We start from the raw sequence: 19,117 nt of genomic DNA, 5'->3' as shown, positions 1-19,117 counted from the left end.
TCTGAAATACTCAGACCAGGTTAATGAACGATTAGATCATCTTTCTTCCCCGGTCTGATGCTTGAACTTCAGCAGGTCATCTTGATAATGTCAACATGCATGCACTGAGCTGCTGCCATAGACTGATTAGATATTTGGTTGAGTTAGTGATCAGCTGAACTGGTGTACCTAAAAAAGTGGCCTGTATGAGCCTACTCTGTAAAGTAATGAGTGCACATTATCTTTCCGGGCCCATCAGATTTGAATGTTTATTTAAGCCAAGAATCTTTGGAATGCTGCACATTGTATAGAGTAATGATGAGTAAAGTGAGTATTAATAGACCATGCCAGACATAAATGCAATAATATTTAGGCAAACTTATTTGCCTAAATATTAGCCTCATTTAAGGCTAAACCCAGAGGGTAGGAAGTGTGTTGAGCTCAACTAATTGGAACAAAATTCAAAAATTAGAGCTTAAATAAAGAATTGCCTGGAGTATGTTTCCTGGACAAATGGTTGCAATAATAGTCCAGTAGTTATAGCAAAAATGGCTCTGACTCTTTGCTGACTACAAATAGTGATAGAAGAGTAAACGAGACAGCTGGAAGTGGTTTAGATCACATTCTAACATGAAAGGTATCGTTGATAAAGGGGAAAACCAGGTAATTAACATTCACTCCTGGATATCAGGCTCACAGTATAAAAACAATAAAAACACCAAAACAGGGTACAAACTGTTCAAGCCACCATGGATTGGTGTGGAATACAAATTACAGATAGTCTGGAATTATATCGACATTATAGGGCCTTTTCAGTAATCATTACCCCTCCAGTCATTTTAAACAAGCTAAAATAAGATCCTGTCTTTACTGAAGCTAGCCGGCTGACACTTACGTATCCGGCAGTGATTGAAGGTCGTTGCTAAGCAACGGAATGCTGAACCGCCCTACTATGCAGCGCTCTTAGAAAAGCACATAAAGCGAAGTTAACACTATCCATGAGCGAATTTAATGGATAATGTATAACTGCTGCAAGTAAGTTGATTTTTTCGAACGTAGTGTGGAGCTAAAGCATGCCATCTTGGCAAAGTAGTCATGGACGAGGAAAAAAATATTCCGTCTTTTCTTGAGGACCACAGAGTTAAGTTTGTCGAGGAAAAAGTTTGCGGGCTACTGCGGGTGCACAGCCAGACATGGCAAAGAAATGCTGTCAGCGAAGAGTTTCAAGCCCCTCTGAAGAACTTCTTTGAAAAGCAGTCGCTTATATTTTTCTCTTCCTCTAAAAAGGGCTGTCTGGTTGCTTCTAATGAGGTATGTCTGTTACAGATGTTGCAGAGTCTGCTGCGTGTGTTCTTACAGCAGACATTTTGACATGTCATAGCAGGAAACTCGCAGGTATAATGATGGCAATTTTCACTTAGGGGAGATTCTTCTTTTTATGCATGTTGGTTTGCTGTTACTGGGGCACTTCATCATTAAAATGATTGATTTCACCTGCAATTTTCCTACTACACAGGTAAAATGTCTGCTTTGAAAATGCAGTGCCAAAGCGCATTCAGTATAATACTGTCTTAGAGTATTTATTATGGACTCATCAACTAGCAAAGATATTTTAAAATTAAACAAATAAATCGTTTTATCATGACATGTCTTGCAAAATCTCACATTATTTCAAACGCAGGTTCCACCAGATGCGAAAAATGAACAAATCTATATTCTCAAGAAGAGAGTTGTTGCAGTCACCTCTGAAAACTGCAGGGAACTGCTGCTCTTTGGCCTTTTGACTCCACCAGTACTCCTGCAGCTGTCATGTGCAGTTAAGCAGGTGACTGTGCCACCCATTTTCATACACATAAGCCATAAAGAAGCTTTTCTTTCCATTTCTAACCTGCCTGTGTGGATTCTGGGTGAATTGGTTATGTTTTTGTCTTCGCAAGATATGTGTTCCACTGCTGTCCGACAACAAAAACCATCAGACTTGGCCACTTCTGATATCTGAAGACATCCTTCGACATGTGGAAATCATGTGCAGTCAGACCTCAGTTGTGCAGGGACGGGTTATGGGGAAAACTGTCCTCCCTATTCCAATAGCAGCTGATTGGATGGAAAAGTCACACGGCATCTTTGAAAAGTAAGAAAACAACCAAGCATACAGTGTAATCTTTGACACTATGTATTTTAAGTAAAGCACTCACCTTCTATTTTCCTCCTTCAGGCATGAAAACTATGACAGGGCAGTAGCCCATACCATAGAAACCCAGGTCATCAACTGGACAAATCTGATCCAGAAAATTTTAAAGGAGGATTCATCAGACAAACTAATAACAGGCTGTAATCTAGGGCCCAGTGCAGAACTGAAGTTTTGGGCATCCAGGAAGAACAACATAGAGAGCATTTATCATCAGGTATACTTCCTAACCACATTGGTATTCACCAAAACATGTTTTAATATCTTTTCATCTCCTTCTACGTCACTATTTGCTAAAGTTGTATCTTGCTGTAGCTTCAGAGTCCAGTTATTCAAATGATGGTGAAGATGTTAGAGACGATGGATAGCAGCTATCATCCAGCAATCAAGATGCTAATTGGAAAAGTGTGTGATGGTAAGATTACCGTGTCACTTTTTTAAAGACAATGGGTAGTGTCTGCCTTGTACAGCATAATGTCATCTCCATCTCTGTTATACAGTTAGAGGTTAACATATGATTATGATATATATTTTTTGTCCTCAAAAAATAAAGCTCTGCGAGAAGCCGAGGACATTGACCTCCATCTACAGCCACTACATGCACAGCTGTCTCACTTGGAAAACGGAGAGCTTCTACTCATGGAAACATACATGCCGGCACTTTTTCACACGCTTTACCTCATTTGGACCAACTGCCGGTCTTACCAAAGACCAGCACGCATCGTGGTATTACTGCAGGAACTCTGTAATCTGCTCATTGAACAGGTATAAGTTCTCATTTGAAACACCTGTATTTATAGATGTACATAGGGGGGTCCAGAGAAAGAGCAAGCTACTACTGACAGCTGACGTTACTCTGACTGTTAGCTGCTAGCATGAACAAATTCACAGATACAAAAACTTATTCCCTGTAGGCTTCTACATACCTCTCTACAGATCTGCTTCTCAGAGAGGATCCAGAGGAAAGTCTACAAATGGTAAAGAGAGTCATAAAGGTTTGTAGGTGTTTCAAAGACAGTTACCAGACCCAGAGGGAAAGACTTGCCAGCCAAGTGAAACATGCACCCTGGGATTTTCCAGCTGCTATGATTTTCTCACGTTTCAACCAGTTCTTTAATCGTGTGCAACAGCTTGAGGTGAGATAATAATTTGCTTTATTGGTTGTCATAGTAATGTTGTGTGTGATTTTGTTTCCTGATCATTTTTTTCCTGACAGGAATTCTTTGAAATCATGCTACACTATAAGAGAATGGAAAAGTTGCAATTTGGTGGAACTAAAGGGAAACTCTACAGTGACCATGCTGCTAAGATGCACAAAGAGTTCAGTGACCTCTGCCAAGCACTGATCCACAGTAAAAACTGCCCGCTTGACTTAAACTCTCAGGTGATACTATTAATAAAGATTTTTTTGGGATTTATAATAATAATCATAAGGATTCTTTTAATATTATTATAATACACATGTCTGCACTAGTGTTCATCATTAAATACTGTTGAACTGTTGTTTCTCTCATTAGGGTTTTGAAAGTGAGTATAAGAATTTCAAGATTAAGATTGCGGACATTGAATGCCGCCTTGCTCGCTTTCTGTGTTTGGTTTTCAAGGATTGTTCAGGCCTCGAATCAGCAATGAAAGTAAGTAAGACTGCATGCTAGTGTGGTAATGCATTATTTACCAAGTGATTGGTGAACAACAAAGACTCAGAGTGTTTCGGCCCGTAGATGCTAACTATTGCTGGACCCTTCCTGGAGAAAAGACAGATTAGACAGATATTTGGTCCCAACTTCCTTCTGCTACAGCAACATTTCAGAGAAGAGCTGGAGACGTGTAAATATCTATTGAAATTACAGCTTAATCAGGTACTCCAAGCTAAAACTGGATACTAGCAGTATGCATTCACTGCACAATAGATATTGTTAATTTGATTTTTTTCTATAATATCACTGTGTTTACAGATGGAAACTAGTCTGGTGAAGAACATGGCACACTCATCTGGAGCTTTCAAGTGGGCAAAAATGCTCAGAGAACGCATTCAAAGACCGTGGGAAAAATTCAGATTGCTTTTTGGCAAGTCAGTAAAAACAAAAATTAGAATATGTTCTAAGCATAAGTTATACTTCTTGTCTTTATTGATTATATTATTGAACAGAAAGAGATTTATTTTTCATATTTCTAGGCCTGCAGAAGGAGTAGACATGGTTACCGAGTACAGCATGTACACAGAGATCTTGAATCTACTAGACCAGTTTGAGAAGGACATTTACTCTGACTGGTGCTGTGGCTTAGAACAGACGTGCCTGATTAACCTGAACCAGCCACTTATCTCCAGAAATACCTCTTCTGGCCTGATTTCAGTCAACTTTAATCCAAAGGTAACCAATATCATGGAAATATGAAAGTGTACATCTTTCAATGCTCAACTTACTCTTTGACTGTGAGCATGCAGTGGCCCACTGTTAAGGCACCCTCAAGATCCCTAAAAACTTCTCAAAGAATACAATTCAAATGATCCAAGAATCATTATTCCTTACCTCAAACTTTTAATCATACTGCTGACACAGTTTGCAAAGTACAAAAATAATAGCAGCGTTGCAGTGGAAGGAGCACATTTCCATATTTAGTTATTTTATTCCTTATTTTTTTTTCTGTAAATTGATACAAAGTTTTCCCTGATAGGTGCCAACACCATCACAACAAACATTGTTGCCCTGGCAACCTGGTGTTAATAGTACTATTAATTCTGCACCAGTACCCATTACCTACTCACAGCATATCAATGTTTATGCTTTCGCATACCTGCTTTATCAGTAGCAGAGTATTACTTATACATAATCAAGGACAGGAATATAGATTTTTTTTTGTTCAAGTTAGACATGACCAGGCTTTTGTAGATATAGAAGCCTCACTCTTCTGGACGTGGAGGTGGGTGTGCTATTAGACAACCCACTCACCACTTTAATCACACTCTAGATTTTGTTCTAACATGTGGCATAGAAACTGAACATTTAAGTAAGCACAAGTGTTTTCTAAAAGCCCTCTCTTGTCTGATCATTTTCTAATAACATGTACATTTACAATAATTGATTACACAGCAGTGAGGAATAGATTTCAACACAGTAGATGTCTTTCTGAAAGTGCTGTAACTAGGTTTAATTATATAATTCACTGACTTTTACTCCTGAATGTTACTCCAACAGAGGTCTTGTTAATAATTTTACTTCTTCAATATGTATGGCTCTGTATGCTGTAGCTCCTGTGAAAAAGGAATACAATTCTCAAATGAGCAGCTATCTGAACGCTACCCCAACAGAGGTCGATTATCTTGTTAATAATTTCACCTCCTCACTACGTACGACTCTGGATACTGTAGCTCCAGTGAAAACTAAGGTCTCTAATCAGAAGTACCTGACCCCGTGGTATAATTCTCAAACACGTACCCTAAAGCAGATGACTCGTAATCTGGAGAGGAAATGGCGTGTCACAAATTTAGAGGATCATCATTTAGCCTGGAGAAATAGTTTGTTGCTTTATAAGAAAGCCCTCCGCAAAGCCAGAACAGCTTACTACTCATCACTGATTGAAGAAAATAAGAACAACCCCAGGTTTCTCTTCAGCACTGTAGCCAGGCTGACAAAAAGTCAGAGCTCTTTTGAGCCAACCATCCCTTTAACATTAACTAGTGATGACTTCATGAACTTCTTCACAAATAAAATTTTTATCATTAGAGAAAAAATTACCAATAATCATCCCACAGATGTAATATTATCTACAGCTACTCTTAGTTCCATTGATGTTAAGTTAGACTCTTTTTCTCCAATCGATCTTTCTGAGTTAACTTCAATAATTACTTCTTCCAAACCATCAACGTGTCTTTTAGACCCCATTCCTACAAAACTGCTCAAAGAAGTCCTGCCATTGATTAATTCTTCGATCTTATATATGATCAACCTATCTCTAATAATCGGCTATGTACCACAGGCCTTCAAGGTGGCTGCAGTTAAACCTTTACTCAAAAAGCCATCTCTAGACCCAGCAGTCTTAGCTAATTATAGGCCAATCTCCAACCTTCCTTTCATATCAAAAATCCTTGAAAGAGTAGTTGTCAAACAGCTAACAGATCATCTGCAGAGGAATGGTTTATTTGAAGAGTTTCAGTCAGGTTTCAGAGTTCATCACAGCACAGAAACAGCTTTAGTGAAGGTTACAAATGATCTTCTTATGGCCTCTGACAGTGGACTCATCTCTGTGCTTGTCCTTCTTGACCTTAGTGCAGCATTCGATACTGTTGACCATAATATCCTGTTAGAGCGATTAGAACATGCTGTAGGTATTACAGGTATTGCACTGCAGTGGTTTGTATCATATCTATCTAATAGACTCCAATTTGTGCATGTAAATGGAGAGTCCTCTTCACACACTGAGGTTAATTATGGAGTTCCACAGGGTTCAGTGCTAGGACCAATTCTGTTTACATTATACATGCTTCCCCTAGGCAGCATCATTAGAAGACATAGTGTCATGGTCCTGGGTCGGTGACCCAGCGCTTTCAGTTTATTATCATTTTCTAGTTTATTATGATGTTGTTGATTATTACTGTTTGAGTTCTATGTGTTATATTCGGTCTGCCTTTGAGTCTGCGTCTGTGTCTCTGTCTGTCTATCGTGTCACCCCGCCTGTTTGTGAAGCTGTCTGTTTAGTTCTGTGTCTTGTTTGGTTCCTCGTGTCTGAGTTTCCTGTTTTATTGTGAAGGTCTCTGTCTGATGTGAGTATGTTCAGTTTACATTTCCCCTGTCCCGTCAGCCCTGATTCCTCCCAGCTGTGTTGCCCTCCTGTGTGCCATTTCCTGATTACCTGGTGTGTGTATTTATAGTTGGTGTCTGCCTGTGTTTCTCGTCGCGTCGTCTGTGTTCATTTGTGTATCTGCTCCGCGTCTCTCTGCTCCTCGCTCCATGTCCTCCTTTTGTATTAGCTTTTCCAGTTTAGGTTTATGTTCAGTTCTGCCCACACCTTGGTTATTTGTGCACTGTAAATAAAACCCACTTGCACCTCCGCCACTGTCTGCTTTTGGATCCTCCTTCCTCACCTCCACACGACTGCCGCCCCAGCCGTGACACATAGCATACATTTTCACTGCTATGCAGATGACACCCAGCTCTATCTGTCCATGAAGCCAGATAACACACACCAATTAGTTAAACTGCAGGAATGTCTTAAAGACATAAAGACTTGGATGGCCACTAACTTTCTGCTTCTTAACTCAGATAAAACTGAGGTCATTGTACTCGGCGCTGAAAAGCTTAGAAATATGGTATCTAACCAGATTCTTACTCTGGATGGCATTACCTTGGCCTCCAGTAACACTGTGAGGAACCTTGGAGTCATTTTTGACCAGGATATGTCCTTCAACGCACATATTAAACAAATATGTAAGACTGCGTTCTTCCATTTGCGCAACATCTCTAAAATTAGAAATATCCTGTCTCAGAGTGACGCTGAAAAACTAGTTCATGCATTTATTACTTCCAGGCTGGACTACTGCAATTCATTATTATCAGGATGTCCAAAAAACTCACTGAAAAGCCTTCAGTTAATCCAAAATGCTGCAGCAAGAGTACTGACAGGGACTAGAAAGAGAGAGCATATTTCTCCTGTTTTGGCTTCCCTTCATTGGCTTCCTGTTAAATCCAGAATTGAATTCAAAATCCTGCTCCTCACATACAAGGTCTTAAATAATCAGGCCCCATCTCATCTTAATGACCTTGTAGTACCATATTACCCTATTAGAGCACTTCGCTCCCACTCTGCAGGCCTACTTGTTGTTCCTAGAGTATTTAAAAGTAGAATGGGAGGGAGAGCCTTCAGTTTTCAGGCCCCTCTTCTGTGGAACCAGCTTCCAGTTTGGATTCGGGAGACAGACACCATCTCTACTTTTAAGATTAGGCTTAAAACTTTCCTTTTTGCTAAAGCATATAGTTAGGGCTGGACCAGGTGACCCTGAATCCTCCCTTAGTTATGCTGCAATAGATGTAGGCTGCCGGGGGATTCCCATGATGCATTGAGTTTTTCCTTTCCAGTCACCTTTCTCACTCACTATGTGTTAATAGACCTCTCTGTGTTGAATCATATCTGTTATTAATCTCTGTCTCTCTTCCACAGCATGTCTTTTATCCTGTCTTCCTTCTCTCACCCCAACCGGTCGCAGCAGATGGCCGCCCCTCCCTGAGCCTGGTTCTGCCGGAGGTTTCTTCCTGTTAAAAGGGAGTTTTTCCTTCCCACTGTCGCCAAAGTGCTTGCTCATAGGGGTCATATGATTGTTGGGCTTTTCTCTGTATCTATGAAGCGCCTTGAGGCGACATTTGTTGTGATTTGGCGCTATATAAATAAAATTGAATTGAATTGAATTGAAATGCATTAATGCACCTTGTAAGCTGGGGAGGAAATGGTGTATTACAAATTTAGAAGATCATCATTTAGCCTAAAAAAATAGTTTGCTGCTTTGTAAAAAAAAAAAAGCCCTCTGTAGAGCTGGAACATCTTACTATTCATCATTGATTGAAGAAAATAAAGAATAACCCTATATTTCTCCTCAGCACTGTAGTCTGGCTGACAAAAAGTCAGAGCTCTGTTAACATTAACTAGTAATGATTCCTTGAATTTCTTCACAAATAAAATTTTAAAACTTACTCAAAATCATCTCACAGATGTAACATTATCTATATTTATTTAGTATCTTTTACTCCAATTGATCTTTCTTTAACTTCAGTAATTACTTCCTCCAAACCATCAACGTGTCTTTTAGACCTCATTCCTACAAGACTGCTCAAAGAATTCTTACTTGTGCTTCAATCTTAAATATGATCAACCTATCTATAATAATTGGCTATGTACCACAGGCCTTCAAGCTGGCAGTAGTTCAACCGTTACTTAAAAAGCCATCTCTTGACCCAGCTGTGTTAGTTAATCAGAATCATATCTATCTAATACACTCCAGTTTGTCCATGTAAATGGAGTGCCCTCTTCACTAAGGTTAATTATGGAGTTCTGTAGGCTTACATGTATTTAAAAGTAAAATGGGAGTGAGAGCCTTCAATTTTCAGGCATCTCTTCTGTGGAATCAGCTTCTAGGTTTGGATTTGGCAGACACTCCCTCTACTTTTAAGATTAGACTTAAAACTCTTCTTTTTTGCCAAAGCACATAGTTTGGGCTGGATGAGGTGACCCTGAATCCTCCCTTAGTTATGCTGCAGTAGTTGTAGGCTGCTTGGGAATTCCCATGATGTATTTCAAGTATACAGTATTTCTTCTTCAGGCACCTTCCTGTGTTTATACACGCATTGAATCATTATTCCTTATTAATCTCTGGGTCTCTTCCACAGCAAGTGTTTTGTCCTGTCTTCCTCCCTCACCCCAACCACATGGACGCCCCTCCCTGAGCCTGATTCTGTTGGAGGTTTCTTCCTGTTAAAAGGGAGCTTTTCCTTCCCACTGTCGCCAGAGCACTTGCTCATAGGGGGTCATATGACTGTTGGGTTTCTCTCTGTTGCATTATTGTTGGGTCTACCTTACAATATAAAACTTCTTGAGATGAGTCTTGTTGCTATTTGGCGCTGAGTAAATAAAATTGATTTGAACTGAACTGACAAGGCTTTTAGTGCTGCTGCCCTTCTGCAGTACCTTATTTCTGGATGTTTTCAGCTAAAATGCCACTTACTGATGCCTTTGACTTTTGTGTGTAAAATAAATGAATCTGAATTTTTATTATTATTACAAGCTATTACTAGTTATTACCTGCATTACTGGCAGTTTCTGCCAGGCCCGGGGTGCATTTTAAATAATACTTTATGTATTTAGTGGTCAAACAAAATTTTGTTGTGAATATCAATTTTGATGACCCTTAAGCTGTATGTGTGATGATGTTCGTGCAAGGTTTTCTTCAGATCGGTCCACTCATTAAGGAGGAGATACATAAAGGCATATATACATAAAAATGCTACAGTCATTATAGAATTACATTTAAATTAATTCAATTAAATTAATCGGTAATTTCTTCTACTTCTCAGCTGACTGAGGCCTTAAAGGATGTGAAGTATTTTCAGACTGTGAGTGAGATCAACATACCTCCAGATGCACTGGCTGTTTTTGAGAAGCGTGAAATGTTCACAAAGGTTTGAAAAATCATTTTAGAACTGGGCCACACAAGGTCACCCATCAAAGTTAAACAGCAGTTTTGTTTTTTTAATTTTTTTTTTTATTGGCCCTAAATGTATGTATCATTTGCTCACATTTGTATTTTTCAGTATGTGAATGGTTTGCAGCTGTTAGTACAGTGGTACAACAAGCTTAAGCAGACAGTGTTAGAGGTGGAACTCCCTCTCATCAGAGCTGAGCTGGAGTCAGTAGACCTGCAGCTGTCGAGAGTAGAGACCAGCTTGACGTGGCAGGACGAGGACTGCTGGAGCTTCATCAGCAACACCAAACACCTTGTACAAGACCTTGTCTGTCGAGTTAATAGAGTGAGGGAAAACTGTGATGCCATTCAGTCTGTGATGAAGAGATGGAGCAAACAGGCCATGTTTTGCAGAAAGGACAACAAAAAAGGTTCACTCATACAACTGGACGAGAGAGGAGACTCTTTCAGGAAGAAGTACAGCTCCATGAAGAATGATGGAGACTACATACATGGGCTGGTGCAGGTGTGTGTGGCTGGATCTGTGAAGAGTAACTGAGCCATTATAGATTTTCTGTGAATACCTAAGTAAGCACTGAAACATGTATGTTTCTGTTGGTATGGTTAAAAACAGCATTCACCTTGATTAGATTAAAGCACATTATTGGTTCTGTCCACTGACAGTTTAAAACCTTGTTTAGTTACTTTTTGTTCATTTTATTTAAACCTTGAATTTAGGTGCAGCTTAATTAAACATCACATTAGTTTCATTATGAAGATGACTTGCATATGATACCATAGATCCAAATCTAAGTTCTTTGGTGTATGTATTTTTCTTGATATAAATAGTATTAACATATTTAAGCACTTAAGAAGCTATTAAAATAAAATTACTCCAGTTGTTGTGGAATAGATAAATCCCCCCAAGTAGAGCTTCAAAAATCATGTGAAATAGAAATTATTACAAGCAGAAGCTAAATATTATTCTAATATTCTACTTCTACTCAGGAGAACATGGTTCTTTTCCATGCTGATCCGGATTCAGAAGAGTGGCAGGGCTACCTGCAATATTTGGATGACATGGTTGTTGAAGGGCTCTTCACCTACATCAGTCGCTCTCTTCATTTCCTCGTGGAAAACATGGAGGCAGGCCTGAACCAGACTCCACTGTTTGAGGTGAAGCTAATCCTCAATGGCTCAAAGATGACTTTCTGTCCCTCAATGGAGAAAGATGCAGGAGATAGCCTCTATGAACTGATAGAGGGGCTGGTTGCAGATGTATTCAAGACTTCAGTGAATATCAGGAGAGTGGCTGCTCATCTTAGCATGGAGACCTATCAGGTACGCTGTTTTATGTTTGAATTAGCACAGGTTTCTTATACACTGACAAAAACTAGGAGATGTCTTCTCTGCTTTTACTGCAAAAGTCATACTTTTAGAATTGCACAATTTGAATGACTTGCTAGTTATTATTTGTCATTGTACTTTTATATGTGCTAAAATGTTCCCAGATTACATTGTAAATATGTTCTTACTAGAGCGAAGAGTACAGCCTCCCTGTCAAAAGGAGAATAGTGGTAGACAGTGAAGTACTGTTACATCCAGGGTGTTATCAGTCGCAGTCACAATGTCATATTTGCACATTGCTAAATTTAAAATATGTGAAAAATGGAAACATGTATTTTCTTGGTGTACTAAACTTGCCAAACTCATTATTGTGTTTTCTTCTACAAATGGTAGCTATTCCTGATGTTTTGTTTGATGTAATATAACTCTTACAGGATGTAATGGATGGCATGCTAGACTTGCTGGACCTGAGACAGGAAATAATGGAGCGAGTGGAGAACGTCCAGAAGAAAGCAATAAATTACCAGACAAAGTTTGATTGTTATACTCATTTGTGGCAAGATGACAGGGCAGAGTTTCTCAGGCAGTTTCTCCTGTATGGACGTGCACTCACATCAGAGGAGATGGAAGCCTGTACAGAAGATGCACTCCCTGACAATCCTCCTACAATCAATAACTTCAAAGAACAAGTAAAAAATGTTTAAACTCTGGGCTAAATTCTTGCAATTCACGGGAGTTTGAGTTTTGTTTTTTATTTTTAATTGCAATGCCTGTTGTGGTTTTAATTTTATAGATCGATTATTATGAGGATCTGCATGATGAAATTTCCCACTTTGAAGACTTCAGAGTTTTTGATGGATGGTTTCAGGTGGACATCAAGCACTTTAAAGTCAGCCTTCTTAACACACTAAAAAGGTGGAGCTGGCTCTTCAAAGAGCATCTCTTGACCAATGTCACCCACAGGTAAATTTTATTGGCATAGATTTTAAGTTCTGACAAATTTGTAGGATCAGTTGTTCTTACTCTAGCTTTTCCCACTCAGTCTTGATGAGCTGCAGAAGTTTATCCAAGCTACTGTTGAAGGGCTAAGACAACCTATAGCTAAAGATGACAACCATGGCTTTGTGGAAGTGATGAGTCATCTGTTAGCTGTAAAGGACAGACAGAATGCCACAGACAAGATGTTTGAGCCTCTTAGAGAAACAGTGACCCTCCTGGAACAATATGGTGTGACCATACCAGACCATATCTACTGGCAAATGGAGGTAGGAAAAGAGTGAGCCAACTACAGCAATGTAATCATAAACAGTAATTTATCCACAAAGAATCAGATTACTATATTCATTATGTGTACTTTTGTGCTCCGAGTGATAACTGTAGTTTTGTCGACAGGAACTTCCAGAGAAATGGAGTGGGGCTAAAAAACTGGCCCTAAGAGTAAGGCACGAGGTGGCACCCATGAAGAATGCAGAAGTGATGGTTTTACGAAGACGGTGCATGGATTTTGAGGTGATCATATGAGAAAACTAAAATTGTACAGTGTAGAAACTATTGTAACATACGTTAAGCAACATGAACATATTTTTCAGGTGAAACAAACCCAGTTCAGAGACATGTTCAGAACAATGGCACCCTTCAGTTACAAGGCAGTAAATCCTTACAGTAGTCTTGAGAAAGTAGGTTTTTAATCATTGCTTGACTATCGGATCAAAACAGCATTTTATTTGACCTTTTTGGATGACAACTGCCATTTGTTTTCTAGTCAGAAAAAGCAATCCGGGATTTGGAGAGAGAAGTAGCAGAGCTGCAAGAGTCTGCCAGCCTACTTGATGTTTCCATTTCTGACTACAGAGACATCAAGCTCTGCAGACGAGAGATTACGATTCTCAAAGAACTGTGGGACATTGTTGTATATGTGCAAGTAGGTTGATTTATCAGTGATTTTTAAATGCCATTTTTTTCATGGGGAAATTGAAAAAACAAAACAAAAAAACAACTCTAGGTCTCATCACCCTACCATAATACCCCAATACATAAATGACTTGACCTGGCTGTCCTCTTTGAGACTTTGAATACGCTGTAGCCTCTAAATGTCCCTATCAAATAGCCTTAACCCACTGACCCTTCTCCATGTGTCTTTATCTATACAGAGCAGTGTGGAAAACTGGACAATGACCAAATGGAGGCAGATAAACGTGGACCAGATGGATGCAGAATTGAGGAGGCTTGCCAAGGTAAGGTCACCAACAGTGCTACATCACACCAGCTCATCTCTCCTGCTGTCTTGCTGTCACGCACCATTGCTGTTTGTAACAGATGCCCCTAATAACTAATTATGTTTACCTACCTTCTGTTTGTGTAGGACATACAAAAGCTTGACAAAGAAGCTCGCTTGTGGGATGTGTATTCTGGATTAGACCTTTATGTAAAGAACTTGTTGACGTCACTGCAGGCTGTGAGTCAACTGCAGAACCCGGCAATACGAGAGCGTCACTGGGTCCAGCTAATTAGAACAACACAGGTGCATAAATTCATAAAGCAGAGGCCTTTTTGTAAGATATCTCGTTGTATATTTTGCTTTGCTTAATAAACATGTTACACGTTTTTACTATTTTTTTTAGATGGATTTCACTGTGACAGATAGTACCACTTTGGAGGACCTGTTGGCTTTACAGCTCCATTTGTTTGAAGATGAAGTCCGCAACATAGTGGAAAAGGCAGTCAAAGAGATGGCAATAGAGAAGGTTTTTCTTCAGCTATGAACACAAACATGTTGACATCTTTTCAATTCAGTTCAGTTCATTTTTATTTCAAATATGTGCCTTCACAATCATTACAAAATATCATTCCATTCTTTTGTTTGAAAAGGAGTATGCAGAAGTATACACTTATTAGTCCCTACCCCCTCTTGGAAGTTATTAGAAACAGAATTTCACATTGAATAGATGTGCTAAACAAATAAATAAGACATGCAGCTGTACTAATAGCACTTTTTGTGAAGTTAGTTTATTGGTAAACTTCTATTTGCTATCAACACTATTCACTGTTTATATTTCAGGTTGTAACAGAAATAAGTCAGACGTGGATGTCAATGGAGCTTTCATATGAAGAACATTACCAGACCTCTGTGCCACTGCTTAAATGTGATGAACAACTCATTGAAACTCTTGAGGATCATCAGGTAGATGTCTTAAGTTACTGTAAGTTATTTTACAAAAGAACAAGAGCTTGTTGTCAAGATCAGCTGTCTGTGAGAATCTCTGATAGTTAAGTGCTGAATAGAGATGAGATCACAGAAGTGCCTTCCCCATTTGAGTGTCTAATAGCATGGCTGAGAGCAGAAAGGTCCCTATTGAGTCTCAAGATTTATAGCTTCTGGACAACACAGGGCATTGTTGCACCGTGGCGCTCTTTGAACATGTACACCAGATGCGTTGAGGGGGTTACAGCCTGAAATTAGAATTCCTGACACTTTAGTGCCTCCATCTTTGTTTAAATAGTTTCCCTGCCCCCCCATTTCACTTGGCTTGGCGTGCTGATGAGATAGAAGATGTTTACAAATGCAGCTGATACGTGTAATGGTGTCCAATTCTGAAAATAGGTTTTTTCTTTAGGATAGCTTTGATTCTATCTGCTGCACTTTAATTTTACATTAGAGCACATCCTTTATGCTTATTCTTCTTTTCCCTTATTCTCAAGGTTCAGCTCCAGAGTGTCTTTCAGAATAAGCACACAGATCACTTCCTGCACCAGGTAGTGGAACTACAAAAACAGTTGACGGTGGCCGACTCTGTGTTGATGGTCTGGATGGAGGTCCAAAGGACATGGGCCTACCTTGAAAGCATTTTCAAAGGCTTTGATGACATTTGCCAGCAACTGCCTACAGATACACACAGATTCAAAGCAATAGATGCAGAATTTCAGGTGTGCATGTATACACAGTTTGTGTAGAGCTGCAAATTATGTTGTCACCATTTGTAACAATGGGAATTTTTGTTCTTTCAGGAGCTAATGTTGGGCAGTGCCATCATTAAAAATGTAATTGAGGCCACTAACAAACCTCATCTACTGGAGAAGTTAGAGGATCTACAAAAAAGGTTCATGCTGTTTTCATCAAACTTGTGTTATACGCTGAAAGATTTCCTGCTTACTGATCCTATTCAATCTTTCCAACAGGCTGGCATTATGTGAAAAAGCTCTTACTGAATACCTGGAAACAAAAAGACTCGCATTTCCACGATTCTACTTTATTTCATCCGCAGATTTGTTGGACATCCTCTCTAAAGGAAGTCGTCCCAGAGAAGTAAATTCAGTAAACTTTCCCTTCTTTGGGGCAGTTGTGGCTCAGGATATAGAGCAGGTCATTCAATTATCAGAAGGCAGCGTTGGCGTTATGGACAGGTCCCCTGGGGTGTAGGCCTGTCCAATAGGGACTTTCAAAATGCTTGAGCGCACTGTGCATTTATAGTACTTATGCATGCTTATGCATTTGGTCTAAGATAGGTTGTTTATTTTTGAGTTTGGTGTGCAGGGATTTTTTTAAACAAAATTAGTTGTTTGCCCATCAAGTCAGAAGGTCTGTGCTTTGGTCTCCAGATCCTCACATGTTCAGGTTTCTGTGGGGAGGATACTGTACCCCAAATTGCTCCTGATGCATCCATCAGAGTGTGTGCATGACAGAAAAAAACTTGAAGGGTGAATGTGTGTCCAAATGGGCAAATGTAGCTTGTAGTAAAAAGTGTTTGAGCACCCATTTAGAGTTGAAACATGCAAATCCTTTTATTTTATTTTAGTGTCTAGCCTGCGTAATAATTGCTGTGCTTAATGTGTCTATCATGCGCAAATGCGACTGACTGTCTTTTGTAGGTGACCGTCCATCTCTCAAAAATTTTTGACAACTTGACCGATCTTGAGTTCAGCAAAAACGATCAGCTGAGTAATCCTAAAGTTGCTGTGGGCATGTATAGCAAAGAGAGGGAATTTGTCCCATTCCAGACTGAATGTTTGTGTCGCGGGCCGGTAAGATCATATTCATCATCAGCAAATGTAAATTATCGATCACACATCACAAAGTAGCTGAATCGTTTGTTAAAAAAAATACTTCCCGTTAGGTTGAGGCATGGCTCAGTCGTCTTGAAGAGTCTATGAAGGAATGTGTCAAGGCTCACCTATCTGAGGCTGTGTCCGTGTACGAGGACAGACCCAGAGAGCAGTGGATTCTCGATTTCCCTGCCCAAGTTGCTCTTGCTGGATCACAGATCTGGTGGACTAATGATATGGAACTTGTGTTCAAAAGACTGGAAGAAGGATTTGAGTCAGCGCTAAAAGACTACAATAAAAAACAGGTATGGTAGCTTAACTGACATTTTAAGGCTTTAGTTTTAAATAGTGGCAAAATAGTTTTGCCATTAAAAGGTGTTTGTTATGTATTAATGTTTTTTAAGGTTAATGTGATATTTTCAAAGAAAAGAAAGTTTCGATTTGATGTCATGCTCTCGACATGCTGTGTTCAATGATCTGTATTATACATAGTGTCTGCATATACTATGCATATGATCTGACCTGCTTCGGGAGCCTCACCGTCGACTCTGATCAGAGTTGTTTTATCACTCTTGTCACTTTCATCGGTACCATTAAAGGTTAACATGTCCTTGGCTGCTGTTTGAATAATCTCCCTCTCCCCCATCAACCCACGGCATTGCATTGATTGGATCTGCTGTCACACAGGAACAGGAACAGGAACAAATGATTTCAATTATTTTTTAGTAAAAACAAGAACACTAGACTGCTTTTGATCATATGTAGAGTAGACATTCGTGTAATGCTGGTAAATGACCTGCAAGGTTTTATGATTTTGAATGATCAGTAGGACAAGTGACAGGAAAAAAGGAAATGTTAATATCAGTTTGAGGGAAATGATCTCCTGTGTGAATTTGTGTTACTCTCTTCTCCTCTTTGCTTTGAAGTTGTTGTTTCCCACCTATAGGTTTCTCAACTCAACATGCTGATTGGCATGCTACTTGGAGAGCTGAGCTCAGGAGACAGGCAAAAGATCATGACTGTATGCACCATTGATGTCCATGCCAGAGACATTGTTGCCAGCCTCATTGCTAAAAAGGTTAAAACAAATGAATAACTTCTTGCATGACATCTTGTTTTAGTCTGATTGAGCTAACTTTGGTATTATGGCAAGCTTTACTCTTACTGTATGTGTGCAGAACAAATTACTTTTTTTATTAATTTAAAACAGCTTGAGTTGGAATTTGACTAACTGATATCGGCACACTCAAAGGTATAATTCTTTTAAAGAAAATAGTCATAGCATCTCAGTATTTGTGCGGCATTTTTCATTGATGACGTTTGATATGAGCCATGTGTGTTTACAGGTCACCACCTCACAGACCTTCCCATGGCTTTCCCAGCTTCGACATTACTGGAGTGAGCAGCTTCGCCACTGCTACATCAACATCTGCGATGCTCAGTTCATTTACTCTTATGAGTATCTTGGAAATACACCACGTCTGGTCATCACTCCTCTGACAGACCGGTAACTCTTCTTGTTTTTCCTTCGGCTGCTCTCTTAAGTGAGATTATCTGCCTCCATCTCACCCTCTTCTGTCACTTAGACCATCTGCATGTCCTCCCTCTCTGACTCTTCTCTGTGTTCTCTACTTATGCTTATCAGCTTTTACTCTTTGCAGACAATACACAACATTAATTGTGTAAAAAAAATTATGTTCACCTTTCACACTGTAGGTGTTACATCACCTTGACTCAGTCACTCCACCTGAACATGAGTGGGGCCCCGTCGGGCCCTGCTGGAACAGGGAAGACTGAGACCACAAAGGATCTTGGCAGAGCCATGGGTGTCATGGTATACGTCTTCAATTGTTCTGAACAGATGGACTACAAGGTGTGAAATTCAGTACATCAGAGTCATTGCCATTGGTCAGTTTATGTTTTCATTTAGATGTTTCAGTAAAGAAATATATTTTAATGCAAAATTTCTGTGATGCTTATTTTTATGTTTAGTCCATTGGAAATATTTACAAGGGTCTGGCACAGACTGGAGCATGGGGCTGCTTTGATGAATTCAATCGTATCCCCGTGGATGTTCTGTCGGTTGTAGCGGTGCAGGTTAAAACCATTCAGGATGCCATTCGATCTAAAAAGGAAAGGTGGGTAATTGAAGAAGAATACATGAAGTTTACATCATGTTACTTTTACTTAAAAAATAAGTTAACAGTGTGTGCCACCTCACAGGTTCCTGTTCCTCGACAAGGACATTGCTTTAAAACACTCGGTTGGGATTTTCATAACTATGAATCCTGGCTATGCAGGGAGGACGGAGCTACCTGAGAACCTCAAGTCTCTTTTCAGGTGGGAATGATGCACCCACCTTTTTAAATATATATAAAATGTCATTTTTCAGCAGA

The 19,117-nt window shown here is 39.5% G+C and overlaps 1 protein-coding gene across 1 annotated transcript in view; it reads left to right on the top strand.

Annotated features, from left to right (window-relative positions):
• The first annotated feature begins 857 nt into the window (after positions 1-857).
• LOC146508132 (dynein axonemal heavy chain 11) overlaps positions 858-19,117 on the top strand; it is a 43,645-nt gene continuing 25,385 nt past the window's right edge. Inside the window, exons 1-35 of the mRNA XM_085177555.1 lie at positions 858-1,290; positions 1,661-1,804; positions 1,917-2,110; positions 2,195-2,384; positions 2,483-2,582; positions 2,721-2,932; positions 3,082-3,303; positions 3,384-3,551; positions 3,685-3,801; positions 3,889-4,026; positions 4,123-4,238; positions 4,344-4,539; positions 10,228-10,332; positions 10,465-10,860; positions 11,343-11,675; positions 12,116-12,370; positions 12,475-12,644; positions 12,724-12,946; positions 13,074-13,190; positions 13,271-13,357; positions 13,444-13,602; positions 13,832-13,915; positions 14,044-14,202; positions 14,303-14,425; positions 14,740-14,862; positions 15,381-15,605; positions 15,687-15,778; positions 15,858-15,984; positions 16,548-16,700; positions 16,793-17,026; positions 17,668-17,799; positions 18,068-18,228; positions 18,438-18,594; positions 18,714-18,859; positions 18,945-19,061. Coding sequence (XP_085033681.1) covers positions 1,075-1,290; positions 1,661-1,804; positions 1,917-2,110; positions 2,195-2,384; positions 2,483-2,582; positions 2,721-2,932; positions 3,082-3,303; positions 3,384-3,551; positions 3,685-3,801; positions 3,889-4,026; positions 4,123-4,238; positions 4,344-4,539; positions 10,228-10,332; positions 10,465-10,860; positions 11,343-11,675; positions 12,116-12,370; positions 12,475-12,644; positions 12,724-12,946; positions 13,074-13,190; positions 13,271-13,357; positions 13,444-13,602; positions 13,832-13,915; positions 14,044-14,202; positions 14,303-14,425; positions 14,740-14,862; positions 15,381-15,605; positions 15,687-15,778; positions 15,858-15,984; positions 16,548-16,700; positions 16,793-17,026; positions 17,668-17,799; positions 18,068-18,228; positions 18,438-18,594; positions 18,714-18,859; positions 18,945-19,061 — 5,891 coding nt within the window. The 5' untranslated portion in view covers positions 858-1,074. The remainder of the gene's footprint in view (positions 1,291-1,660; positions 1,805-1,916; positions 2,111-2,194; positions 2,385-2,482; positions 2,583-2,720; positions 2,933-3,081; positions 3,304-3,383; positions 3,552-3,684; positions 3,802-3,888; positions 4,027-4,122; positions 4,239-4,343; positions 4,540-10,227; positions 10,333-10,464; positions 10,861-11,342; positions 11,676-12,115; positions 12,371-12,474; positions 12,645-12,723; positions 12,947-13,073; positions 13,191-13,270; positions 13,358-13,443; positions 13,603-13,831; positions 13,916-14,043; positions 14,203-14,302; positions 14,426-14,739; positions 14,863-15,380; positions 15,606-15,686; positions 15,779-15,857; positions 15,985-16,547; positions 16,701-16,792; positions 17,027-17,667; positions 17,800-18,067; positions 18,229-18,437; positions 18,595-18,713; positions 18,860-18,944; positions 19,062-19,117) is intronic.

Source organism: Neolamprologus multifasciatus, chromosome 11, assembly GCF_963576455.1.
Source record: "Neolamprologus multifasciatus chromosome 11, fNeoMul1.2, whole genome shotgun sequence".
Taxonomy (NCBI): Eukaryota; Metazoa; Chordata; class Actinopteri; order Cichliformes; family Cichlidae; genus Neolamprologus; species Neolamprologus multifasciatus.
This window is presented reverse-complemented; position numbering and strand designations above follow the sequence as displayed.